Source organism: Hippocampus guttulatus, chromosome 3 (genome assembly GCF_054856545.1).
Source record: "Hippocampus guttulatus isolate MCC_2025c chromosome 3, RoL_Hgut_1.0, whole genome shotgun sequence".
NCBI lineage: Eukaryota > Metazoa > Chordata > Actinopteri > Syngnathiformes > Syngnathidae > Hippocampus > Hippocampus guttulatus.
Window position 1 is genome coordinate 2,593,622 of NC_141263.1, and position 27,974 is coordinate 2,621,595.

The window sequence follows — 27,974 nt, forward strand, 5'->3', positions numbered from 1 at the left end:
GTTTTTCTTGCTCACAATCTTGCTGCTGTAGACTGTAAATTTCCCCAGTGCGGGACAAATAAAGGATATCTTATCTTATCTTATACTGTATACAGTACACACACACACACACACACACACACACACAGTCGACACACTCCTGTTCAAATGCCAACATTTTTTTGGATCCAGATAACACATTATGAAACATTTGACATAATTAATGTGACCTATAAAGGCCAGAGAAATTCACAAACAAATGGGCCTAGAGTTACAAAAAATGCAAGCTTATTTTGGGAAAAAAATGGTTCATTAAAATAGAGGTCCCACTTGAGAGACATTAAAAACAGAGATTACCACATACGGAATCACCACATACATGTCAATTGGGGAACACTACACTTTTGAGGTCAAACACGTTAAACCACTCCAAATCACCAGAGAGGGCCAGGGGGTGACTACATTGGATTAGCAGTAGCTCAAAGACATTCATTTGAATTGGCAAAATGGTGCTATATTTGAGGAAAACCGTTCAAAAGTCATTGTTCAGTCTTTTTCCAATGAGATCGAGTTTTGAGAGGAAAGTTGCTGCTACTTCCATACCGATCGCGTCACTTTCCACATTCAATATGGCGGCGACGTTTATGTACCTTTCCACTGCAAACCTATTTCTACAAGATTTGATGTCTATGACGTACCAGCCCAAAAGAGTCGTTTCGTCGTTCGCATTCCAGTTCAGAAGGTGGCAGTAATGTAAGAATAGAAGAATCGCAGTTGAATGCAAATGTCTCGTTGACTGCAAACCGGGAAAATTTTGAAAGTTGGTCTGTGTGGGCGTTGGTCCCTTTCATTAGCTAAACAAATCTCAAACGAAGTGCCTTGTTTCGTGTCGTGGAAAATCTCAATGGCGCAAGAAATAAATGATTACCAATCTGCTGGAAGAATGTTGGATAGAAGCAAGAAGAAAAACGTCATCGTTTTAGACTTGGAATCGCCCCTCAAAGGTGAAATCGGTGATGAAAGTCACAACATTGTGGAACACAGTACGCAGCATGTAACTCAAGGTATGTGCTCCGTTCGTTTTCATTGGTAATATGATAGTCTTTAATATTTTTGGAGTGATCTATCGACGCACACATACAGATAACCACGCTGTTTTATTGTCTTTCATTGGCTATTCCATTGTATTTTTCAATGCCGCAGCTCTCTTCCAAAATGAAGATAAAGCAAATGATGCAAGTGACGATGATGAAGATGAAAGTGACTACGACGACGAGGACAGTGGCACAGACAATTTAAACGCTGATAAGGCAGGAACCCAGCTTCAGAGATCTGAGCACAGTGGAGGAATCAATTCAAGTTTACCAGACACATTCCAAACAAACCATCTCCTGTTTTATGAAAGATTCAAAGCCTACCAGGACTACATTCTAGGTAAGAATAAGAACAGCTCAATAATATCGGTGTGAATTGTGTGCCCCTTTTTTTAAATAAACTGGTCATAAAATGTCTCAAAACTCCACGTCAAAACAATCGACAAAGTCTGTTTAAATTAAAATCATATACTTATGTTCTATATTTGAATGTTTTGGTTGGTCACAAATGTCAAATGTAAATTAATGTGAAGCATGAAAACGGTATGTTAACATCAAAAGGACTGTGTAAAAAAAATTGGATTTTCAAAAACCCAGAAATACTTTAAATAATATACACAAAATATCCCCTATCAGATTCATTAACATTTTTAAAAGTCATAGGTGACGTAATTGCTAATTACGTAAGGTGTTTTGCCGCCATCTTACTGCTATGGATACTCGAAGGAGACAAACTTGGCAAACGTAGTTCCTCAGTATAATAACACAGCAGGTGTAACAAATGCAATGCACTTCGTGACTTCATGCCCATCCTTGCACGTTGAACACTGTTGTTTGTGAAGTACAAAATGACCTTGTAAATATCTTGTGAAATTCGGGCTTCATGCATTTTGGTTCTCCGACATCAACACCTTTGATGCTTTGTATCTTTGCACACATTGAAGCATTACTCATGTTATCATACTTATCTTATACAATACAATGCGTGTTATTTTCACAAGTCTTGTGACTTAATGTGCTAGCCATGTGTGTTGGTATGACACAAAAAAGTCCTTGGAACTTTGTACTCTTGAATTTCGAGGAAAGAAAAATATTTGAAAACTCAAATTTAAACATAACTTAAAAGAACAATAAGAAAATAAACGAGGAAGAAGGTAAATAAAAGTATAATACTGTACAATAATAGCAAGTGGAACCCCCCCCCCCCCCCCCCCCCCCTCCCCAAAAGCAAATAACTGCTGTTCCTATGTGTATTGGCCTCATAGGGGCAGTGTGGTGCGGTGCATGGATGGAGTACTCAGAATGAGTCTGAGTATCCTGGCCGTTTAAGAACTGGGATATTTTTCAACTTCTACAATTTTGTTTTATTTTTACAGATCCTTACAACATGGACAATGCATTTTTATACTGTAACTGTGTGATGAATGGTACCACAGATGCGTTGCATTACTTAAGGCCAGTGTCGGTCACACCAGATACAGAATGCTTTTCTCACCCCTTGCACACATAATCCAAAATAGAGCAAAACTCCATGTTGTAGTGGTCTATTTTGTTTGGGCAGCCTCAGGCACAACTCTGCAATAAATATGCTCAATATCACAGGTAGATTTGTGAATAGTATTTGAGAGAAAAAGGCCTTCTGTGTACATAGAAAATGTTATGCATCTTGTGAGTTCAACGCATGAAAAAGGACAGCAAAGTGTTGTTCGTATTTTTGTTTAGTGTTTTATGCATAGACACTTTGTGTATGTTTTTATATCTGTACGTACACATGGGAGCCCATTATGGGACATGGGCAACGATAATAAATGAAACATGCTTTTCATATGCATGAGAAAGTCAATGAGATTGTCACGCATTCAGCATGCAAAATCAAAGCACTGCCATCTTGGCAGGAATACGCTCTTCGAAGAACAGCCTTTCTATGTAACAGTTGTTGTTGTGCTTCAGAGTGTCAGAACAAACAAGGAGATGGGAAGGGGTGAGCATTTTTACTCTGTTCCTACATGTCCCAAAAGACGATGAAAGTAGATTTCGAAAACTTGAAGTGAACGAGCAGAAGAAAAGTGAGCACCGGGAGACCTCAAAGGGTGAATTCTGTCTAAAATTAGTTTCTTCTGCAGGGTGTCTTGCACTTTAAGAGAGGGTGAGAAGCTGGGTCATCGGAGAGGAGCTCACTGTAGACCCAGGGGAAGGTTAGGGAAAAACTGTGACATATCTCTAACCCAAAAGACCAAACAAACAACATTCCAGAAGAAGAATGTGACTTAACTTTGCTGTGAGCAACACACACACACAAAATGTAGCCAATGAATCATCATTTGTCTTCTGCAGGGTTGACATTGCAATTAAGAATCAGTTCTCAATTGCCTTAACAGATAAATACAGGTTCAATAAAATACAGGACGGAATTATCTATTTTTGAAAGGTGTTTTTAAATTTGCAGTTAATTCATTTCAGTATTTGAAAATATGTGATTTGATTTGTTTTCCATTCTGTAAAAAGTGTGGTTTGCTGATTTTTGGCTTCAAATCTTGAGGAGCCGCATTTAATTTTGAAGTTATCTCTTGGATTTTATTATACAGTTCTTCTGATTTAATGCAAGATATTTTATGTATTTTTGGTCCATCTTAGTGGCTCCATTAAAAGAAACCTCACTCTCAGTGTCTAACTATCCTGTTGAGAGAAGGGACATGAACATTCTGACCATATTTCTCTCGTATGTAAGTGGTGTTTTTAAGCCTCTTGAATTTGAACATTGCTTTGTCATGTTGTATTTTACTGTGGCATATTGTTCCGAGGCAAGAATTTCTTTCTTGAATATTCTGGCATACAGTAACAATTTCACACGTTTTTGCTTTTCTGTACATATTTATTCAGCCTTCTTTCTCTTTTCTTGTTCATGGTTAGGTGACTGCAAGCCTTCAGAGGTCAAGTCCTTTACTGCTGACTACTTGCAAAAAGTGGTGCAGTCCTTCGGTTGGCAAGCTCTGTGGTCCGCGGAGTTGTTTGATGTTCTGGTCGAGGTGAGACATTCCCTGTAGTTTTCTGTTATTTTCAAGTGAAAATGATTGTTCCATTTGAGCAATATTTGAATATTAATAGAAACCAGGACACATAACATTATACTGTATGTACAGTAGGTTTGGGCTTTTTTAGTAAATATATTTGTGAGAAATTCTTTCTGCATTTCTGCCACACTGTTCTGAAACAGTGGGGATACCCGTAATTAACACTGGGTTTCTCAGCCAATGACTTACTGGTCGAAGTTCCAGAATGAAATAAACACTTTGATGTGACTGCCTATCTCGATCATGACGTTGTCAAAAGGTAAGTAGATCATTGACACAGTTTAGCACTAACTAACTGTGTTACCAGTATTAGCTTATGATAGTAATCATTTGTTTCCGTAATTTCCCGTTATTTGTACCCAAATTTTGGGAACAAGGCAATTCTAATTTGTCCCCTGTTGTATTAAAAATGACAATTTTTCACATTTAATAGCTGTTTAGCCAGTACGTAGAGATTATTTTCAAAAGGCATACATGCATTCCAACATGATATTTAATGACTCACGATACAAATTTATGTAAAATAAAATGTATTTAATAAGTTGTCTGGTGTTATTGCAGACATTTCATTTCCAGGTTTGAGTGCTGTCACAGCAGTTGAGCTAAATAAGAGCTGAATTGCCTTCATTCTTTATTACTTAGTTCATCTCAGCACTGGTTTCATGACAAAAAGCAAGTACATGTTCTGTTCTCTTATCCGGCAGTTAATCAATATGGTTGTGCATCAGTTCATCACATTAACCCGCTAGTATTGGCCACAAGCTGTTTGTGGCACTTATGATAATAAAACTGCATGTTTTTTTGCCATTTGCAAACTGTAAAGTCACCTAAAGTTGTTAGGATTGTTGCTCCTTGCAAAGATACTATGAGTGTGTGTGGAATTAATGTTAAAATATGTCAGTGTAATAATTCTACAGCCACTAGATGGGGTCATTATACTGTCTTTTTTGAAATTCTGACGTGTTCAGTGAATGCCATTATTGCTGAATGGCCCCTAATCTGTAATTTTATGGGTGCAAATAGATTTAGTGACACGGACTGTAAATTGAGTTGTAAAGTCAACATTCATCCCACTCATTTATGTTACTGATAAATGGGCTAAAATGTGGAGCATAGGTTTGTCAGCATCAAATTTATGATACACAAGTAGAGACAAAAAAACTGCTTTTTAAGGACTGTTTTGGAAGTACATATTACAAACCCAATTCCAATCAAGTTGGGGCGTTGTGTTCAATGAAACAGAATACATCCATCCATCCATCCATTTTTTGAACCACTTTATCCTCACAAGGGTCGCGGGGGATGCTTGAGTCTATCCCAGCTGTCTTCGGGCATGAGGCGGGGGACACCCTGAACCAGTTGCCAGCCAGTCGTAGGGCACACAGAGACGAACAATCATCCGCGCTCACACTCAGACCGAGGGACAATTTTGAGTGTTCAATCAGCCTGCCACGCATGTTTTTGGAATGTGGGAGGAAACCGGAGGACCCACAGAAAACACGGGTAAAACATGCAAACTCCACACAGGAAGGCTGGAGCCGGGATCGGACCCACGACCTCTGCACTGTGAGGTTGGCGCGCTAACCAGTCGACCACCGGCCACCCAAAACTGAATACAATGATTTGCAAATCGTGTTTATATTTATATTAGAGCTGTCAGTTTAGCGCGTTTTTATTGGCATTAATTTAAAAGAATTTTAACGGGATTAAATTTTTTCTCGCGAGATTACACGTCACAGCGGATGTTACGTTGCTCTATAAATAAACCAGAAGCAAAACGACAAGCGCGCTGCAGAAGTCCACGCCCGTGTCTGTTTTGCCAGCCACGGCAGCGCGAGACACCGAAAACGGATGCTTAAAGAGTTTATGAATGGAAAGTTTACTTTTAAAAAGTTGCCAGATAGTTCCACTGACAAGACCAAAGTTAACTGGATGTTTTGCAGTAGTAAACTGAGCTATCATCATCGCACGTCGAGTCTGAAATACCACATAATGGCCAGGCACACAGCTGATGTGAGTACTCCGCCCCCTCGTCTAAGACAGACAGCTGTGGATCATTTCAAAGTGAAGAAAATGGATGACACGACGAAGAACAAATTTGCTGAAGCCATAGCTAAATGTATGGCTACTGCATGCAAGCCTATCAACGTTGTCCACAGCTCGACCCAAGCTGAAATCATTCGCATTACATCTAACGACTCCACTACGGATTGCCAGCGAGAGCCTCCATTACAAGCTGTGTACAGAGATTGTACGTAGCGGAGAAGACACTGTTTCGGGAGAGAAATAAGAGACTAGGTTGATGAGCCTCTGGTGAATAAAGAGCAGGTAGCCTGTCGAATACGATGTATGCCACTGACGCGATTGTTACTTGTTTGGAACTATTTTGTGTGGAAGGTTACAGTGTTCCGTGGCCATATAAATAAAGCGGGTGGAGCTTCTCTGTGTTCATTTGACAACGACGGTGCGCCGCTGAGGCACGTCAAGAGTTCATTGGTGCAGTGGTAGCGACTTAGCTGAAAATAAAACTTCTCCAGTGTTGTCATCTAACCAAGTGTAGTCATCCGATATGATGTCTACACAAAATCGTAGAGAGACTTCAGAGCAAGAAGGACCAACAGAATCAACATAGCCTGACTGCTGTGTTCAAAGCAAACTTGAGAAAAACAAAGTATGCAACCGGGGGCGGCCCGGTAGTCCAGTGGTTAGCGCGTCAATTCCAGCTCCGGCCTCCCTGTGTGGAGTTTGCATGTTCTCCCCGGGCCAGCGTGGGTTTTCTCTGGGTACTCCGGTTGCCTCCCACATTTCAAAAACATCCGTGGCAGGCTGATTGAACACTCTAAATTGTCCCTAGGTGTGAGTGTGGGCGTGCATGGTTGTTTGTCTCTATGTGCCCTGCGATTGGCTGGCAACCAATTCGGGGTTACTGCCTACCTACTGCCCGAAGACAGCTGGGATAGGCTCCAGCTCCCCCCGCGACCCTAGTGAGGATAAAGCGGTTCGGAAGATAGATGAATGAATGAATGAAAGAATACAACCATGGCTTAAATCCACTATAGGCTGAGTACTAGTTTACCTTAGATGTGCACTTTATAATGTTATATTGCTCTGTTTTGATTCCATAAAAAGAGCTGTTAAAGCAGCCGTTGTGACAAAATATTTTTTTCATTGTTGTTGATGGACAGTAATATTGTGTGAGAGATTATGTGTGAATAACTGCTCCAAGTGAAACATGTTCATGTAAAATTGAAAATCGAAATTATTTTAATAAATATTTGCATTTTGCACATAGAAAACTGATTCATGATTCCATGTTGATGAGAGCATTAAAATTTGGAAAAATAGGACAAAAAAATCTAAAAGGAAATTCAGAAACGATAAGAAATGTACAGTATGTGTAATCACAATTAATTTTTAGTTAATTTGAGTTCTTTACGACAGTTGCGTTTTTAATTTGATTAAATATTTTAATTGTTTGACAGCATATATATATATATATATATATTATATATATATTTGATTGGTTCAGCTCTATGAGCGGCCCAAGCATGATTTCGGATGGAGGATGATATCGGACTATGATTGAAAATTCACTTTGGGTGAGAGTGCTTGGGAGGTAGACTATACAGACTGTGAATGTAAAAAGCTGTTTAAGGAACAATTGAGTAACATGCTCTGCTCTCTTGTGTGAATGTTGTGGCTGGCTGCAGTCCAGATCTGTCTCTCATTGAAAATATGTGATGCATCATGAAACTGAATAAATATTTGCTAAAAATAATAACGTTTATGAATTTGAATATTACTTGTCTTTGTGGTGTATTCAATTAAATAGATTTTTTTTTAAAAATCGTCGTCTCACCCCTCGGGTGGTGTCCGTCCCTCATTCAGCTCAGGTCCTCTACCAGAGGCCAGGAAGCTTGAGGGTTGTGCGCAGTATCCTTGCTGTTCCCAGCACTGCACATTTCTGGACTGAGATGTCCGATGTTGTTCCCGGAATATGTTGCAACCACTCATCTAGTTTGGCGGTCACTGCCTGCTCAGGGCCTGCTCCTGAGCAGCCAGGATGAGTGCCTCTGTGCTGCCCTTCAGCCCAGCCCTCTCTAGCCACTGATAGGACTTCTTGAGATCAGCCACTTCAGTTATGGTCCGGTGGTACATCCCGTGTAGGGGCTTGTCCTCCCATGATGGTCCCTCTTCCAGCTCCTCATCCTCTGTTCCCCATTGTCTGAGACATGCTTTGAGTACGTCATCCGTTGGAGCCTTCTCCTTGATGTATTCATGGAGCTTGGATGTTTCATCCTGGACAGTGGCTCTCACACTCACTAGTCCCCGGCCTCCTTCCTTTCGGCTTGCGTACAGTCTCAGGGTGCTGGATTTGGGTTGGAACCCTCCATGCATGGTTAGGAGCTTTCGGGTCTTAACGTCCGTGGTCTGAATCTCTTCCTTTGGCCACCTTATTATTCCTGCAGGGTATCTGATCACTGGCAGGGCATAGCCGTTTATTGCCCGGGTCTTATTCTTGCCATTGAGCTGGAGGTATCTGGCCGTAGCCGCTTTCCTTGTTGCCAGTTCGAGGTTGCCATTGGCTTGTGGTATACAGAGGTACTTGTAGCTGTCCTCAATGTCTGCTATTGTTCCTTCAGGGAGTGAGACCCCTTCAGTGCGGACTACCTTTCCTCTCTTAGTCACCATCCGACTACATTTCTCAAGCCCGAATGACATCCCGATGTCGCTGCTGTCCATCCTGGTTGTGTGGATCAGGGAGTCTATGTCCCTTTCGCTCTTAGCATACAGCTTTATGTCATCCATGTAGAGGAGGTGACTGATTGTAGCTCCATTTCTGAGGCGGTATCCATAGCCTGTCTTGATTACTTGGCTTAGGGGGTTCAGTCCTATGCAGAACAGCAGTGGGGAGAGTGCATCACCTTGGTATATACCACATTTGATGGACACTTGGGTAAGTGGCTTGCCCTTGGCTTCAAGTGTGGTTTTCCACATCCTCATCGAGTTCGCAACGAAGGCTCTTAGGGTCCTGTTCACCTTATACAACTCCAAGCATTCAGTGATCATGTATGTGGCATTGAGTCATAGGCTTTCTTGTAATCAATCCAGGCTGTGCACAGGTTGGTATATCGGGACCTGCAGTCTTGTGCGACTGTTCTGTCAACCAGGAGCTGATGTTTGGCTCCTCTGGTATCTCTACCAATGCCCTTCTGTGCTTCGCTCATGTATTGATCCATGTGTCCACTTATCTTAGCCGCAATGATGCCTGACATGAGCTTCCATGTTGTGGAGAGACAGGTTATTGGCCGATAGTTGGATGGGACTGCACCCTTTGAGGGATCCTTCATGATCAGGATCGTTCGCCCTTCGGTTAGCCATTCTGGGTGAGTCCCATCCCTCAGCAGCTGGTTCATTTGTGCTGCTAGGTGCTCATGGAGTGCTGTGAGTTTCTTTAGCCAGTAGGTGTGGACCATGTCCGGGCCTGGTGCTGTCCAGTTTTTCATATCTGAGACTCTTTCCTGTATGTCTGCCACTGTTATGGTAACTGGGTTCTGTTCAGGGAGGTTGCTGTGCTCCTCTCTCAGGGTCACCAGCCATTGTGCACTTTTGTTATGTGCAACCTCCTTCTCCCATATGCCTTTCAGTTTCCAGTCTTGGTGGGTCATCTCTGTTGTTAGGACCCTGCCACTGAGCGTACACTTTCGCATTATTTATTCGTCTGGCCTCATTCTCTTTCGTGTACCGCTTCAGGCGGCTGGACAAGGCTTGGTGGAGCCTTTGTTTGGCAGTTTCGAGTGCTTCAGGTATGGTCATCTCGATGTACCTCTCGGGTATCGGCCTTTTCATCACACCTCTCTGGGCCTCCGTCAATTGACTCACATCTTTACGGGCCGCCTTGATCTTAGCCTCCAACCGTCTTTTCCATGGTGGGTAGCGTATCTCATAGCTTATCGCCAAGCATCTCTAGGATCACTGATGCTGAAGCGTAAATCGGCTCATTGGTTTCTGTGATCGTTACGGTAGGGATCGCCCTCAGTGCTACATTCACACTTTCCATGAGACTTTCAAGTGGTACTTCACATAGCCGTTGTAATCGGTTTCTAGGTTGCCCAGCTTTCATTCTCACCCTGATCTTAGCTGCCTCGCTCAGCATTTCATTCATTGGGGCTGGCCTCCCAATCTCATCATCTGCATTCATTGGGGCTTGTCTCCAATCTCTGGTATGACCTCCTCCTCTGTTCTGGCAGCCTTGGGCCCTGCACCATGGAACCTGCGTTGTACCTCATCAATCTCAAGTTGTGACAGCAGTTGCCGTTTGTGGATGTTGGAACACTGAGCTACTAGTTGTTTCGTGGTCAACCGTGACTGGGTTTCGAAGTAACCATTAGCCCACATTCTTTGCATGTAACCCCTCTGACTAGGGTTGCTTGAGTAGTAGCATTCAAACAGAGCCATGTTATCGCATCTCGCCCATCTCCGCTTTGTTCCAGTAGCCCATTTTTCATCAAGGTGCTCTGGTTCCCCAGCACCTGACGCAGACCTTGTTTGGCCGGGCGACGTCTGAGCCGGCATGTCATTCGTTTTATTGTCACTCATCATTGTGTGAGGTAGGCATTAGCGTGAAGGATCTTGCCCAAGGATCCACACTGGATGGTGTTATGTGCTCATTTTTTTTTTTTTTTGCCCCAAGCGGGATTCGAACCACCGTCTCCCGTACGCCAAACCAATGCCTTACCAACTGAGCTATCCAGCCACTTATATATATATATATATATATATATATATATATATATATATACTGTATATAATAATTGAATTCAATTAAATATATTTAATTGAATACACCACAAAGACAAGTAATGTTCAAATTCACAAACGTTATTATTTTTAGCAAATATTTATTCACTTTCATGATGCATCACATATTTTCAATGAGAGACAGATCTGGACTGCAGCCAGCCACAACATTCACACTAGAGAGCAGAGCATGTTACTCAACTGTTCCTTAAACAGCTTTTTACATTCACAGTCTGTATAGTTTACCTCCCAAGCACTCTCACCCAAAGTGAATTTTCAATCATAGTCCGATATCATCCTCCATCCGAAATCATGCTTGGGCCGCTCATAGAGCTGAACCAATCAAAAGCGATACTAGCTGAAACAATGAGAGGACAGATGAACTCACTCCTCACGGGGCCTGTCAGGTGGCTTTCTGGAGGAGAATCTACAATCTGATTGGCTAAAAGAAGAAACAGTGATTTCAGTGGTGTGCGTGTATGTGTGTGTGTGCGTGCAAGCGCGCGTTCCACGCCTGCACTCGAGGTGTTGGACGAAATATGTGCATGGTGGCAACACATCGAAGCTGAAAGGCTTTGCACCTGCATAGAAGGCCTTGAAAGCCCTAAAGGAACGCCAGTGTGTTTTGCGCAGATGAAAAATTTTCACAATTGTTTAACAATTATGTTATATTACTGGCCATTTGTCTCCCTTTGTCCGCCAAAGATGACAATGTATGAGATGAACAAACCGAAACAACTCTACATTGCATTACATAAACACCCCATTGCTTCACTTGCACCGTGGCAATACAACAACCCCACACTGATTCAAAATGTGTGCTTAATTACAGGTATATTCAAACTAACCAGTAGATGTACATTATTTCAGGTGTGTGAGGTGGACTTCAGCGATCTGAAGGCTTGCGTGAAGCCTGTGCTTCCTCTGCAGTGTGAGGTCAGAGGATGTGAAATTAATGAGCAAGGCGTGGCAGAGCTGTTGGAGGCAACCCAGCACAAGGTCCCCCTAATGGAACTTAAGGTTGTCTATGAAGAGTCAGGAGACTACGACCAGACTGCCTTGGGCATTGAGCATCTCAGGTATGGCTTTACCCAATTTATTGTGTTGAACCATGTGTTTAAAACAATGCTGGGGAGTGGGGAACAGTGTTTAATTGTACATTCACTACAGTGTTCTTCTTTCGAGGCGGAGGGGGGTGTAATAACAAAAATAATTCAGAAGCACTGGTGCAAAAGGAAGAAAGTATTTTGGGAAAAGTCGGTCCGCTAGCATGCCCTCTTTGATTTGCGAGGTACTTTTAAATGCGTGAGCAAATAGCCCAACAGCTTGGGAGCAACGTTTTCTAAATCTACAAGGAATTTAGGGGTTTCATCATCTGTGTTGTTTATGGTATATTGTGTTGTATTTTCATGTACACGCTTGCCACTGTGTTTTCAGATTTTTCTACAAGCATGTCTGGAGACTGTGGGATGAAGAAGATGAAGACGATGACTTTGACTACTTTGTCCGTTGTGTCGAGCCTCGCCTTAGATTGTAAGGGCAGCCTGTTATGTCAATGATACAAAATGTTGTACTATTTATGAACATGATTTAAATGTGTTTCTTACTTCAGACACTATGACATCTTGGAGGAGAGAGTCCCAGCAGGTCTGGTGGCAGAATACAAGCTCGTGTTGGAAAAATGTACACTGTGCTTTCAGCAGTTTTCACTGCTACGCAGCAGCCTTAGTAGTGACTCTGACTCAGAGCTGGATAATATATCCATGGTGGAGGGCCTGAAGCTCTGTGAACAGCTGGAACAATTCAAACGAAAGTTGTACTTCATTGAGAACCCATTGTTACGGCAAGAGAAATGTTTCACTTGAAAGGTTTCCCAATTAGCCTCTTTCTCCTCTTTGAATCCACAACCTCTTTTTAAACTACAGGTATGTGCTGGGCTACAAAGATAATCCCCGACATCAGTCCATCCAAAGTCGTGGGCTGAGAGAGTCCAGCACCAAGGTTGCACATGTGGTCACGTCGTCTTGCACCACAAATCAGCTCCATTCCCTCCTCAATGACAAGCTTCTCCATCACTTTTCTTCAGAGGACAGTGAAGTCCAGGTACCCACTTCGCACTGCCGCACAGTCGTATTTTAATGTTTGTTGCGCATGTTGACGACACCTCGCCAGATTATGCCGATGCAGTAATACAGTCAAACCTCGATTTTCAAACGTCTCTGTTATCGACCAAATCGGATTTCGACCAGAAAATTCTAGATTTTTACGCCTTGGATTACGACTGAAAACCGGTTTTCGACCAAACTGAGCAAACCCAAATACGCCACTCGAATCCTCTTGGATTCCTTACACGAGCAAGTGACGATTCCTCGTGTACCGTTCATTGTGAGCAGACGTGTTTGTTGTGATTTACGCAAATCAGACTTTTTTTGTTATTTCTGCATAGTGTATTAACCCCTCATCATGGGTAACAAAATAGTTTCGAATTTCGAACAAAATCGCTTTTCGAACAGCCTTCTGGAACGGATTATGGTAAAAACCGAGGCATGACTGTACAGGGTGCTATTTTTCTTCTGATCTTGTTTTTCTGTTTTTGGGGAGTGGAGAGGCTGTAAAGCAATAATGGCATTTTCGAGAGAGAGAATGAGAGTGAGAGAGAGAATGAGAGAGAACAAAGATCATGTCAATGGTGGATCTAGTCTTCTGGGAGCCACACTGAGTTTCTGGAAGCCCACCTTCTGAGATGTGCTTGACCAGCCTGCCGAGCATGATTTTGGCCAGAATCTTTCCTGCGGTAGAGAGGAGAGAGATTCCTCGGCTATTACCACAGGCTGCTCTGTCCCCTTTCTGCTTATAAATAACAACAATGTTGGCATCCTTCCAATCCTGCGGGACGGTCCCATGTTCCCAGATGTTTTGAATCAGGAGGTGCAGTCGGCGTGAGGAGATAACCTCCGTGTTTGAAAACCTCTGCGGGGATGCCATCAGGTCCAGCGCTTTTGCTATTCTTTAGGCCCGCAATGGCTTGCTGGGTTTCAGAATAAGATGCTGGGGTGTCGAGGCTCATGATTGTTGGCAGGTCTGGAAGATTGTCCAGAATGTGTGGGTTGACAGGGTTGGTGTGGTTGAGAAGATTTTCAAAGTGGTTTGCCCAACGGGCAAGGATCTCATGGTTGTCCTTGAGGAGTGCAGAGCCATCAGCTGATCGGACTGGAGCAATTCCCCGCAGAGAACATCACAAGGACCTGTAAATAGCCTTCATCGATCTCAGCAAAGCCTTTGACACCATCAACCGTGAGTTGCTCTGGAAACACCTCTCCAAACTTGGGGTGCCACCCAAGTTTCTCTGCATCCTCCAGCAGCTGCATGATGGGATGCAAGCTAGAGTACTCATCAGAGGACTCCAGTCAGAGCTCTTCAAGGTGAACGTTGGGGTGAAGCAGGGCTGTGTCTTGGCTCCAGTGCTTTTTAACATCCTCCTCTCTGCCATCACGTGCCTCTTCCACCGAGGCATGGGACATGATGATGGTGTCCATATGGAGACGGAAGCCTCTTCAACATCAGCCGGCTCCAGGCTCACACAAAGACAAAAATCTGTCAGATCTGTGAGCTTCAGTATGCTGATGACTGCACTATACTAGCTCACAGCTCAAACTCTATGCAGCACGCCGTGGACACCATTTCCAGTCTGTACCAATCCTTTGGTCTTCAGATCAACATTAAAAAAACTGAGGTCATGTTCCAACTTGCGACCCCAACTTCCACATCCCCCAGCTTTCACATTAATGGCACTCCACTAAACGTCGTAGACCATCTCACCTACCTTGGCTCCACTTTGTCCTCAAACTGCTCCCTTGACACTGAAGTCCACACCCGTATCAATAAAGCATCATCATCCTTTGGTCGCCTACGCAGCAGGGTCTTCAAAAACCGAAACCTGAAGATCTGTACCAAGATTGCCGTGTGCAATGCAGTATGTCTCTCCACTCTGTTCTATGGGTCAGAGTCATGGACCCCATACCGCTGGCACATTACTACCCTGGAAGCCTTCCACATCCGCTGCCTGCAAAAGATCCTTGGCCTGTCCTGGGAAGATCGAGTTCCCCACACAGACATCCTTAAAAGCACCATCCATCTGCATGGAAGCGGCCGTGGCGAAGAAACATCTTCGGTGGATCGGACAAACTATTCGCATGCCCGACAACCGCCTGCCCCGCCAGGTCCTCTATGGCTAACTGAGAGGTGCAAAGCATTCTGCTGGGGGGCAAAAGCGGCGCCTCAAGGACTACAGTAGGGACCTCCTAAAGCGCGCCAACATCAACCCCACGCAGCTTGAAACACTTGCACTCAACGAACCAACCTGGCCGATCACTTGTGCCACTGCAGTCTCTCAAATACACCAAACTAACCAAGCCAGACGAACCGAGAGACGCATTCAACGACACCAGCGGGCAGCTGGTACCCCCCTGGTATCTGGTTTCCCTTGCTCCATCTGTGGTCGAGTCTGCGGCTCAAGGATCGGTCTCTATGCCCACGAGAAGTGGCACCAGCGACAGAGTCGCTGACCCCCCTGCCCCACCCCCACCCTACCCATCCTCCCCTCCCCTTAGACATGATGGACAGCTAATATATGTGTGTGTGTGTGTGTGTGTGTGTGTGTGTGTGTGTGTGTGTGTGTGTGTGTGTGTGTGTGTGTGAGAGAGGCATATAAGAAAAAAGCAGCAGTCTCTTCCATCCTTAATTGTCTCATCATGAACACATCGGCTGCACACCGCGGGATCGCTGGCCTATATGTGAAACATACAGCACATTTGAAATTTCGTCCCTCACATTTTTTGGCTTTTTTTTTTTAAATAAATCCTACTTCACGGATTTCACTTATCACTGGTTCTTTTTGGAACGTAATCCCCACGATAAACGAGGTATTACTGTATATGTAGCACCAGCCATAAAATGCATAATAAAGAAAAAAAAACATCTTCTGGTAAGTCAAACCGGAGGATCGGTCGCATTTTTGGGGGAAATTCATCTGATAAAATCCCAACACCAAGAACAGACATGTCATCTTTAAAGGCAATTTAAAATGAAATAGAAAACAGGCTGAATAGGTGTACGACATGCTAATGTTACATGATGCATAAACAAAGAAATGAGAACGTGCCTAGTATGTTCACATAACATTATTTATTTACATCAGACTCAATTGTCGATTTATCTACACAGTCCTGGAGCGCCCTCTTGCGGTTTAATGTGAAAATAACTTGTGAAATGATTTAATAATGTGTTAATACTTTACAACACAATACATCCTGATTTATATAGCGTTTTCACACAGGTGCAGCTGTAACAAAGCTCTTTACAAAACAGTTAACCTAAAGTAAAATAATAAATACAACACATAATTCACACATAAGTCCCTCCAGAGTATAAGTCACAACCCTGGACAAACTATGAAAAAACTGCACTTTATAGTCCGGAAAATACGGTAAATCAATACGAAGTATTTTGAAGCAATATGAAGCAGTGCTTTGTCTTTGTAAGAGGTCCCATCAGTGGCAACTGCACGTAACAAATCACGCACATATCATGTGATTATGAGATTGCTACTTCTACTACATACATAACCCACACCAAGGCAGATGTTTGCTGTTGCTGAGTGCCTTGGTCATCATACGTGTGTTTGTGTGTGTACAGTTCCATAGAGACCCAGTGTCTGCAGTAGATTCGTGCCACGAGGGTGACATGGTCTTCGTTCTCCCGGGGGTGTACAGCGTTGCCAGCTCCATCCTACTTCCAGACTCCATTTCTATTGAGGGTATACACTGTACATTATGCAATGTTAGGATAAGGGTGATACATGTACAGTGCATCTGGTCAGATCTTTTTTTCCCACATTTAGTTAGTCTCATACATATCAAAATTCTTCACGCAACACCTTAGCTTGAAAAAAATATTTTTGCAAATGTATTTGGGGGGATCAAATCACATATCCAACAAGGCTCAAAATAAGTGAATTCGCATTGCAATTTGAGTCAAAATTCACATTTTGCATCTCAGTCAGACATTGAAACAAAAGTGTGATTAGGCTTTTATTTGGGATAACGCAGAAGCTACCTCATGTTCTGAAATACTTTAAAGCTCACTTCACTTTGTGGGTATTATGTCACGGGCTCAGTGTAGAACCGTGGTTAGTTACTTGGGGCCCCCAGGTAAACACACACCGTCCGCTCCGTCCCCGTACTTTGATTCAGTTTTGACCAAAGGGAAGCGATCTCATTTAAGTCCCTCTGTCCGATTTTGAAATCAGTCACAATTATCTGACATCTTAAGTTATCCTACTATTTACCACCAAAGATTTTTTCAATATTGTTTCTCATCGACTAAAATGTGCGAATTTGAAGAAATGTGGGGAAAAAAAGGGGAAATTAAGAAATGCAAATTGTTGATTATATCAAAGAGGCAACCCGTTGGGTGTTCGTTATTTAGTAAAAATATAGTTGATCTAAATTCAGAATTATTCGAATAGGATACTGAAATATTTGACAGCTGCAGCCCGACATTCAACCTCCTCGTTACATTGTGGGATTTTTTTGTTCAGTAAAACCCAAAGGTTTTCCCTGTGATCAACTTGTCAAAAAATGTATTCACTAAGTTCCTAAATTGCTCTTCAAATGAAGTCACTGATTAGCAAATTTTGGTCCTCAAAGAAAACAAGTTATTTCGAGCTTTGTACAGCCATTGCCATGAAGCTCAAAGTTGAGCTCAGGCGCATGTTGTTTCAGCTGATCATCTTTGACATGTTTCTCCATCTTAACTGGAGTCCACCTCTGGTAAATTCAGGTAATTGGACATGATTTGGAACAGCACACATCTGGAATAATGTACAAAGGATTCATCTGTAGACCGACCAGACAGGATCGTCTCAAGGCACAGATCTGGGGAAGAGTACAGAAACATTTCTGTTTCCATGAGGAGCACAGTGGCATCGATCAACCGTTAACGGAAGACGTTCATAATCAGCGCGGGCCATCCGAATTGAGCAATTGGCAGGACGGATCACTTAGGCAGGGAGGTGACCGTGAGGCCGATGGTCACTCATTGTTCCACTCCACTCCAGTGTTCCTCTGTGGAAAGAGGAGAACACTTTCCAGGAGGACAATCATCTCTGCAGCGAATAGGCCTGTATGGTACAGGGGCCAGAGGGAAGCCACTCCTTTGAATGGGGTGTGGGGGCGATGGTCTGAGGAGACAATGATTTGACTCCGTTTGCGGTGAAGGCCAGATGTCATCTGTGGAAAAAGACAGGAACCACTCATCACTTGGTCAATACCATCTTTAGAGTGAAGCATGGCGGCAATATCAGGCCCCAGGGATGGTTTTCAGCAGCGGGACTTGAGAGACTAGTCAGGATGGTGAGAGATGATTTCCGCCATGTTATTATTATTTTTTTCTGAATACATATATATCCATCCATCCATTTTCCGAACCGCTTGATCCTCACTAGGGTCGCGGGGGGTGCTAGAGCCTATCCCAGCTGTCTTCGGGCAGTAGGCGGGGGACACCCTGAATCGGTTGCCAGCCAATAGCAGGGCACACAGAGACGAACAACCATCCACGCTCACATTCACACCTAGGGACAATTTAGAGCGTTCAATCAGCCCTCCATGCATGTTTTTGGAATGTGGGAGGAAACCGGAGTACCCAGAGAAAACCCACGCAGGCCCGGGGAGAACATGCAAACTCCACACAGGGAGGCCGGAGCTGGAATTGAACCGGTACCTCTGCACTGTGAAGTCGACGTGCTAACCACTAGACTACGGGCCGCCCAATACATATATATAAAACCCCCAATTCCAATGAAGTTGTGGAAAACAACAAAATAAAAACAGAATACAGTGATGCCCAGGGATGAACAAGTAACTGAACCAGATGCCAGACTTTACTCATCTGGCTCCTCTCGGTGAGGAGGAGCAGAGGCTCCGCTCTCAGGCCTTTCTGGACGACCGAGCTTCTCGCCCTATCTCTTATGTGACAGCTCTGACACCAAGCGGGGTAAAACCGTTTTGGCCACTGCTCTCAATGATCTTGTTTTATTAGTCACTATCCATAGCTCCTAACCAGCAGAACATAGATTGACCTGTAAATGGAGGGCTTTGCTTTTCCACCTGAGGACCACGGTCATCCGACATCAAGGTGTTGCGAACTGCTCCAGCAAGACATTAATGTCAGTTTGATGAGGTCAACAGAACCACCTTTTTATTGTTTTCTAGAAGAAATTTGCAAACATTTCAAAAACGTTTTGTCAAGGTTGTGTGGGGCTTTGCACCTTGAGGAACACACTAGATTTATTCCATTAACACTATAACGTAACAAAATGTGAAAAAAAGTGAAGTGCTGTTTACTCCTTTCCAGATGCACTGTACCGGTATATACATGGCTTAGTCTTACAATGGGCGTATACCAGGGGTGTCCAAAGTCGGTCCTCAAGGGCTGCTGTCCTGCCTGTTTTCCAGCTCTCCCAAGAGCAACACACCCGATTCAAATAATCAGGAACGTTCTCATGCTGCTTCAGAGCTGGCTAAAGAGCTGATCATATGAATCAGGTGTGTTGCAGCCGGGAGAGCTAGAAAACAGGCAGGATAGTGGCCCTCCAGGTCCGGAGCTGGACATGCCTGGCGTATACTTTCACTGTTGCCTTAATCTAATTCTTATGTCTCCCAGGATTTGGACTCCCTGATGAGGTGGTGATCGAGAAGAAGTATACTGGAGACTCATTTATTGTATCTACAGGAGCTGATGTTAGAATGTCCAACATTAAGTTGATTCAGTTCGATGCCATTGAGGGTATTTTAGGTGAGTATCAAGTTTAAAAAAAAAAAGCCTTACAATACACAAGCCCCCCACAATTCAATTAAATGTGATAACCAAGGAGGACAAGGGTCATTCAATAAGTAAGGTGAATTTGCCGGTGTAAGGACTTGTAAAACAGAAGCTTATTTTCAAAATGGTGCCAACGAGTGTGACCTGCTGAGGCAGGTCAAGAAAGGCATCAAGAACAAATGCAGGGGTCATCAGTCAGAAGGAGTAATCTTGCATCATGACAACGCAAGGCCTCACACAGCAGCCCAAACGGTGCAAACTGTCAATGACCAGGGCTGGGAACTGCTCCCTCATCCTCCTTCAGGTCCAGACCTTGCTCCTTCACTTGAACCCACTTGAGAAAGCACCGAGCCCACCAGGAGTGTTTTCGTTATGAGACTCCAATTAAAAAAAAAAAAAAAAGGCTTTCCAGAGGCCTTCTCTGAATTCAAAATGTCTGGAACACCTTACTAGTGATGTGCCCAATTCCCTGGTGCAACTCCTGAGTAGATAAATTACAGGCATTTATTTGCTTGTACTTTTAACATAGTGGGGAGGGAAGTTCTCCCAGCCGCCGTACCGCCTACTCTCCATGAGACCATCACACTTCATCCAGACCTAAGTTGTTGCTTCAGGCTCGTCAATGACTTGCCTGTACCTGTCGGCCAGTTTAAAATTTCCAGAATAAAAAACAGGCTCTGAAAGATTCTGTGATGAGCTCACCATCCACTTTTAACTCAGATTTTGGTGGTGGTGGCGGCACATAATCACCCCAATCAATCATAGCTAATGTGCCTGGGATTTACTGTCAATGGATCCAAGGATTTTTGAAACGATTCAATAGGAGCCTACTAATAATTTCCAGCGGACTGACTGCATTGAATTCAGAAACTCGCCGGACTTTGTCAGTACATTTTTCTAAAAATGGACATCAAATGTATCCATTCAGCCAGTTTACCTGAATGTTAATTCTTGGATGAAACCAAGGCCAAAACCCGATACTTTAATTTTTAATACTATAACACAGGGGTCCCCAAACTTTTTCCTGTGAGGGCCACATAACTTTTCCCTTCTCTGATGGGGGGGCCGGTGTCAGTTTGTAACAGAAAAAGTGTGACGATCGTAGGGGAGCTTAAAAAATGTATTGTTTTCCAGAAAGCCACACATAACCAAATAACCCTTTCCAGGTTCTTTACAGAAGAAAAGTCAGGAAACAAATAACACTATTAATGAAATAAATAATAACTAAATAACCCTCTCTGAGTTCTTCACAGAAAAAACAGGAAATAAATAACTAAATAACTCTCTCTGGGTTCTTCATAGAAAAAAAAGCCATGGAACATTAACTTTCTGTTTTATTAACCCTTTCTTAACAGATACAAGTTCAGCTCAGTTGTCAGAGCAGAATCACTCTGACACATATGAGCAGTCTCTTAAAGTTCTTGTGTTCCATCCTTATAATCCTTTTGTAGGTTCCAGTAGGCTTGTAGACACCGCTGTTTGGAGTTAGGGGGTTTTTGGGGCGTTTTTAACACAGTGACGGGTAATTTTGACCCGAGGACAACAGGAGGGTTAGAGGGCCGGGCCAAATGTGCTGACGGGCCGTATCCGGCCCGCGGGCCGTAGTTTGGGGACCAACGCTATAACACATCCATTAAAATCACCTTCAGCATCTGGGTACTTTGCTGCACTCTGCACATTTATGGCCGACAAAGGTGCAGGACGGGTGGCCACTGGCTTGTCAATCACAGGTTGTATGGCAGTTAAGAAAAACCGCGAATGCACAACCTCCACCAGTCAGCACTCAACCAATAATTCTCAACTCAACTGTATTTATAGAGCACTTTCAAACAGCTATCGCTGCACACAAAGTGCTGTACATGGAGCAACTAACTTGTTCTACTTTCTTCTTCTTTGTTATTATTATTATTATTCCTGTCCTTACGGTTAATTATGCATGATCTGTTTGGTGACCAGGTGTGAGGAAGGGAAGTCTGACCATGGAGAATTGTGTGCTCCAGTGTGAGACCACCGGAGTTGTTGTCCAAACATCGGCCCACCTCACCATGAATAGGTGTGATCTCTATGGATCCAAGGTAATTTGTTTCGGACACCGATTGATTCCATATTTTCTGTGTTTTTCTTTTGTTCATCTCTTGTCGAAGCTAGAACATTCCCACTGCTCGACCCATATTAAAGGCATAACCTTGGTTATAAATGACACCTGATGAAATATCTCAAAGCGGAGTTTTTAAATATTTGGGTTTGACGGAACTATCACTTAAGGAATAAGTGGTTTGAAAGTTGGTGTCATGTCACAAGAACATATGACAACGCTGTTTGCTCTCTGCAGGGGGCTGGTATTGAGATTTATCCTGGCAGTGTGTGCACTCTGGTCGGCAACGGCATCCACCATTGTAAGGATGGAATTCTCATCAAGATGAATCAACCGATGGTGGGTGGACAAGGATTTAAACCTGTGAATTGTCGCCGCACATGGTGGAGTACAGCGACAAAGTTTGATGTTTGCCATCGTGCATCAAATCACTCCGGTGCTTTGATCCCATTCAAACAAATATTGTTAATACTGTCTTTTCTTTAGTGGCGCACATTTCCAACATTCTTGGTAATGCGGGGTTCAGGACGAACGTGCAATATCGTTTTGCACCGCTTGTCTGCGGGGAAGGGGGGATTACGGCGGGGTTTGTTTCACATGGAGAAAGAAGGAGGGCTGCCGCCTCCTCATCCGACAGAATTTAAAAAATGTTTGAATATCATGGGTCAGTCAAGTGACGTGTTGCGAAAGCTTTGGCTAATTCTACAGGCGCTGCCTTGGTTGACAATTCAACAGCAGTAAACTTTATTTGCCTGGACATGGGCACTTTATTTTATTATTATTTTTTTTCACACATCCTGGCGTCAGGGGGAATTTTATAAATTCATGAGAATGTCTGGCTTTAATTGTTTTTCATGGGACCAATTAGCATGTGTTTAATTTGACTGATGTTTTGCGTGTCAAATGACGGGCGGAGTGCACCATGTTGTTCCGGACAGGGTGTGTGAGTGTGAATGAGTGAGTGAGTGAGAGAGAGAGATGGACACTGGCGGAAGAGAGCCCAGAAGGGAAGGCAAGCAGCAAGTGTTTGTAGACAACTGGTGGCTGCTGAGATGGGATAGAATGAAGCAATAAGTAGGCGATATGACATTTTGTTAATTTTTCTGTATCTCACTGCTATGGTTGAAGTCACTGGAGCGAAAAATGCGTTTATCAGTTGAAGAGGCTAAATACATTTGCAGCCGATTCCTTGCTGACTACGGGTTCAGTGCTGAGGACAGTGATGACAATAACGACGCATGAAAAAGTTAACAGTGTGGAAAGCCCGCATGGAAAAGTTTCAGTGTCTAAAAATGACGGTCAAAGGTGTCAAAGCTCATCTGGACACAGGAAAACGCAAAAATTATGTACGAGGAGAGAATTCATCTGTAAAGTTGACAAAAGAGTTCTTTGTTCGTCCCGGAAACAAAGAAGAGAGAAAAATACAATTATGAGAAAGAATGTTAAAGACTGAAGTGCTATTTTTTTCAGTGTTAAATTAATATCCTTGTGAGGCTACTGTTTGATTATTTACATCAGTGGTCCCCAAACTTTTTCCTGTGAGGGCCACATAACTTTTCGTTTCTCTGATGGGGGGGCCGGGGTCAGTTTGTAACAGCAAAAGTGTGACTGCAAGAGTACCTAGACGTAAAAATGTATTGTTTCCCAGAAACGTAGTAGAAAAGTATTAAAGAAGTCTTTCTTCTCGGGACACACCACCTCCGCGACAGCATTCATGCATTTCTTGACAAACTCTCCTTACCGCTGCTTGCTATCAGTTGAGCAAACCGCAAGCTAGCCCGAACAGATGGCTGGTTCAGCTGAGCTTGGCGTACAAATGTATTTTGCTGAGCTAACGTTCCTCTTTTTAGCGTTGACAGTTTGTCTGCTCTCATTTGCCCATGCAAAAAATCGTACTTGTTGTTGTGACGGGATTCATAGTGTCTCTGCAGATTGTATTCTTTGAATACCGCCGCCGACAGATGAGACAGACAATCTTTTCTTTGCATTGAAAAAAAAATCGTTTCTCCATTTTGGGTTAAATTCCCTGTATTCTGAATTTTTTTTTTCTCTTACCTCACCTTTTCGCCATGATTACGTTCTCTTTGAGAGGGACGGGTTTAGGATTTTTTTTCCCTGGGGTTGCCAGATAACGGCACAGACCGCAGAAGGATGGAACAAATGTCACGTTATACTGTATGTGTTTATGAAATTGTTACTAGCTAATAGTTAATCATGAAAATAGTTCATAACTAAGGAATATTTTATTGCAAAAGCCAAATTTTATGATAAAATACAAATATACATAGATGAAAAATAAATCAAAAGACTCTCTGGTATTGTTCAGGGGGGCCGGACCAAATGTGGAGGTGGGCCGGATCCGGCCCGCGGGCCGTAGTTTGGTGACCCCTGATTTACATGATCACAATGAAAAGAGCAATGCAATATAAATATTTTGTTGAAGCTTGATTTTATTTAAAACCCTATTATTTATTTGTCAAGTAAGACTTCAAATGAGGGCGACCCGGTGTTCGACTGGTTAGCGCGTCCACCTCACAGTGCAGAGGTGCAAGGTGCGATTCCAGGTCGCGGCCTTCCTGTGTGCGTTTGCATGTTCTCCCCATGCCTGCGTGGGGTTTCTCCAGGTACTCCAGTTTCCTCCCACATTCCAAAAACATGCATGACAGGTTAATGGGACAATCTAAATTCGCCCAAGATGGGATTGTTTGGGTTGAATGGTTGTTTCGCCTGTGTGTGCCTTGCGATTGGCTGGCAACCAGTTCAGGGTTTCCTCTGTCTACTGTCCGAGAACAGCTGGGATTGGCTCCAGCATGCCCTGCGACCCTTGTGAGGATAAAGTGAATGAGAGAATGGATAGATGGATGGACTTCAAAATAGAGCTATGACAGTATTATGTTTTTTGTTTTATTTTATTTTCTACCCATACAGAGGAGGCATAAATTAGGGCTGCACAATATACTGAAAACAAATATCATTGTGATATAGACGTGCAATAAATTCAGATGGAAATGATTGCTTTAACTTTGACAAGTCGGGTGCAACCTTAAATGCGCATCCCCATCCAATAAGAGAACAACATCCGACAGACATAAAATACGTCCTTGGTATTATAATTTGTGATGCACTTAATTCCTTTCCACGTGCTCTGAGCGTCGTTGGAAGCGAAGTGACTTGCTTTTTCTAAGCTGAGGAGTATACAGTATAGCCCTCTGATACCCAGAGCCAGCTCTCCGCTTACTGCCCTGCAAAGCGCTGATGCTTTGTGTGCCCTGAAGGTAACATCCCTAACCTTCAGCAGTGCCCTCACCTCTGCATTCAGCCAGGTAGATATTGATGGTCTTTGTGGTGGAGACGTCAGCACATTTTGAGTTGGTGCCCAGGACGGGGTGAAGTATATTCCTGCAGGGCCCGCTTTTTCTTCCCAAATAGCTGCTTCCCTGAACATTTGCCAATTTGTGCCCTGAAAACGAGGGCTGGAACAGGTCCTTGAGTAATTAGAGTACCTCGTTTCAAAAACATGCCTGAGGCATTTTTTTCCTGCCCCAGGTAACTATCTATTTATATATTTATTGACTGTACACAGTCAAGCCAACTGCATTCAGGGCACCTCCTTTTATACCCAATCATAGCAGCCACCTGTTCCCAGTATTCTGTTCACCAGTAGGATGTTCCAAAGAGGTGTATGATGAATATTTGTCAACTTTCTCAGTCCTTTTTTTGGGGGGGGAACGTGTTGTAGCTATAAAAATGCCAAGTTCATGATTATTTACAAAACAATAAAATTGATCAGTTTTAACATGAATGTCTTCTCTTTGTAGTGTCTTAAGGTTTAACATTATTTGCAAATCATTGTATTCTGTTTTTATTTGTTTAACCCCGTGTCCCACCTCCGTTGGATTTGGGTTTGTATGTATATATGTAGGCGGCCCAGTGTCGCTGTGCTGTGAAGATTTTCCACACATACGCTGTCCCCACGACAAAGTCAAGTAGCTAGAAAAGGTGACTTTGAGAACAATATTGGAATATAGCTGGTGACTTATCAATGGCTTCACCAATGTTATCAACTCTATTTACAACATTGCAAAATGGTCTGGCACTCCCTTTAAAACGAAGGCCAAATAGATTTTACAGACGAACTTGAGTTCTTTAATATTTTGTCTGTTCATGATTGCAGGACTTGGTTGGTGAGGTGGAGGTGATCCCTTCAATCACTATGGAGAACAATGTGATTCATAATAATGAAGGTTATGGGGTGATTCTTGTGAAACCCACTCCCACTCAAGACAGGAACATTCATCTTGACAAAGGTGAAGAAGGGTTTGAAACACTCATTATTGTCTATTTATTTTTAAACTAAGTCTACAGTGCATACCAGGGGTGTCAAACTCATTTTTGTTGCAGGCCACATTGTAGTTATGGTTTTCCAAGGAGGTCGTATGACTAAATAAAGGTGTGTTGTATATACTGTACTCATACTACAACACAAACCAGGAAAAAGAAATACTTTTTGCTGTATTTTAAAAGGGGGTTTGGCAACAACAATGCTTAATACCTCAATGTTGTGAAAAGTGAAGACAATTTGCCCTTTTGGTATTTTAGCAATAAACAAAGTGCCTTTGTGGACCACATAGTTATGTGGTGGGCCGAATCTGGCCCCTCGGCCTTGAATTTGACACCTGTGGCATTTAGCATTACACTTGTGTGCCAGAAATTTCATATTTTTAATCAAGCTGCTGCTTCTTCTAGATGAGCCCGTAAATGATGAACAGATGACCGCAGACGCAGTGCGGAAGGATGTCGCCGGACAGCCCGTCACTACGCCAAGCGAGACGGCAAGCAATTTAGACGATGCTCCACCCAAGTTGACCGAGAATACACACCAGGACCGTAACGCGAACTCTGCAAGGAACTGGCAGTTTTGCCGTCAGCCAAGCGTCAACAAGCACACATCCTGTACGCTTGCTATGCAAGACCTGATTGCCCACAAGATATTCATTTCAATCGAGGGAAACCAGTTCAAGCGCAATGGCAGGGGTGACTTTGGCACTTTTTCATACTAAGAAAGGAGAATAGATAACTACCGTGTTAACACATTCTGAGCTACAAATGTGCTTAATACTTTCATGCACGTTTTGGATTTATTTATTATTATTTTTAATATATGGCTGGCAATTGATAAACAGTCCAGAGTGTATACCCATGCCTGACGGGATAGTCTTTTGTTCATCTGAAAAGTAAAGTTGAAGAGGACTTTTCTGAACTATTGTAGAGTCAACTTGATCCTAATCATTTGAATCAGGTGTGGCTGGATCGGTCCCCTCGAGGATTGGACTTGGGCCGGCCCCCGCGTGCATTTTGACTAAAACATGGTCTGTGACAGAAATTAAAACATATTTTTTTTATGTGAAGTTCCACCATTTTGATGGTCCCAGAAAATTTTGGGACAATTGACACAATTCAAAATATAGGTACAAATTTTTAATACTTGAAAATCAACCAATGGCAGCAATGTAAAAAGAAAAATAGGCTTCTGAGGGCAATAAACAGCTTGTGAACTAATTTAGCCTCTATAATACAAATATCTTGTCCTCTCTATTTTCGTGTTTCTTTGCACACTGCTTAACTAATATTGTTGAGGTCTTTCACATGGAGAACAACTTGTGAGCTTTTATGTACTGTATTCACCAGGGCTCTGAAAATCAAATGTCAATCTTTAAAATTTTTTTTAATGTCATTCACAAAATGATTCATTATTTAGTAGGTTTGATGAATTGTTTGATGTTTGTTATTCTTGTACAGTATTTGTTGTTGGTTTTAGCTTTGTGCATTGATCTTGTCTAGGTGATCACAAAGAATAAAAGGCATACTTCCACAAGGGGACATTTAGTACATTTTGGAGAGGCGTTTGTATGTTAAGTTGTTTCTGGTCGATTCCTATCCAGAAATATTTTCCTTTGAAAAGTCATCCAATTCACCTAATTTGGTGCAAAATTGTATGTCACTTAACTCTGGTCTCTTGATATCTTAAGAAATTAAATATTGAGTGGGACAACA

General features: G+C 42.9%; 1 protein-coding gene across 1 annotated transcript; it reads left to right on the plus strand.

Annotated features, from left to right (window-relative positions):
- The first annotated feature begins 782 nt into the window (after positions 1–782).
- On the plus strand, positions 783–27,974 carry shcbp1 (SHC SH2-domain binding protein 1). Its single transcript, XM_086106218.1, has 13 exons — positions 783–1,043; positions 1,183–1,413; positions 3,984–4,099; positions 11,816–12,024; positions 12,383–12,478; positions 12,558–12,788; positions 12,871–13,048; positions 16,640–16,760; positions 19,667–19,798; positions 21,782–21,900; positions 22,158–22,259; positions 26,095–26,227; positions 26,667–27,974. Exons 1-13 carry the CDS (start codon positions 884–886, stop codon positions 26,978–26,980), a joined length of 2,142 nt encoding a protein of 713 aa, XP_085962344.1. The 5' UTR covers positions 783–883; the 3' UTR covers positions 26,981–27,974.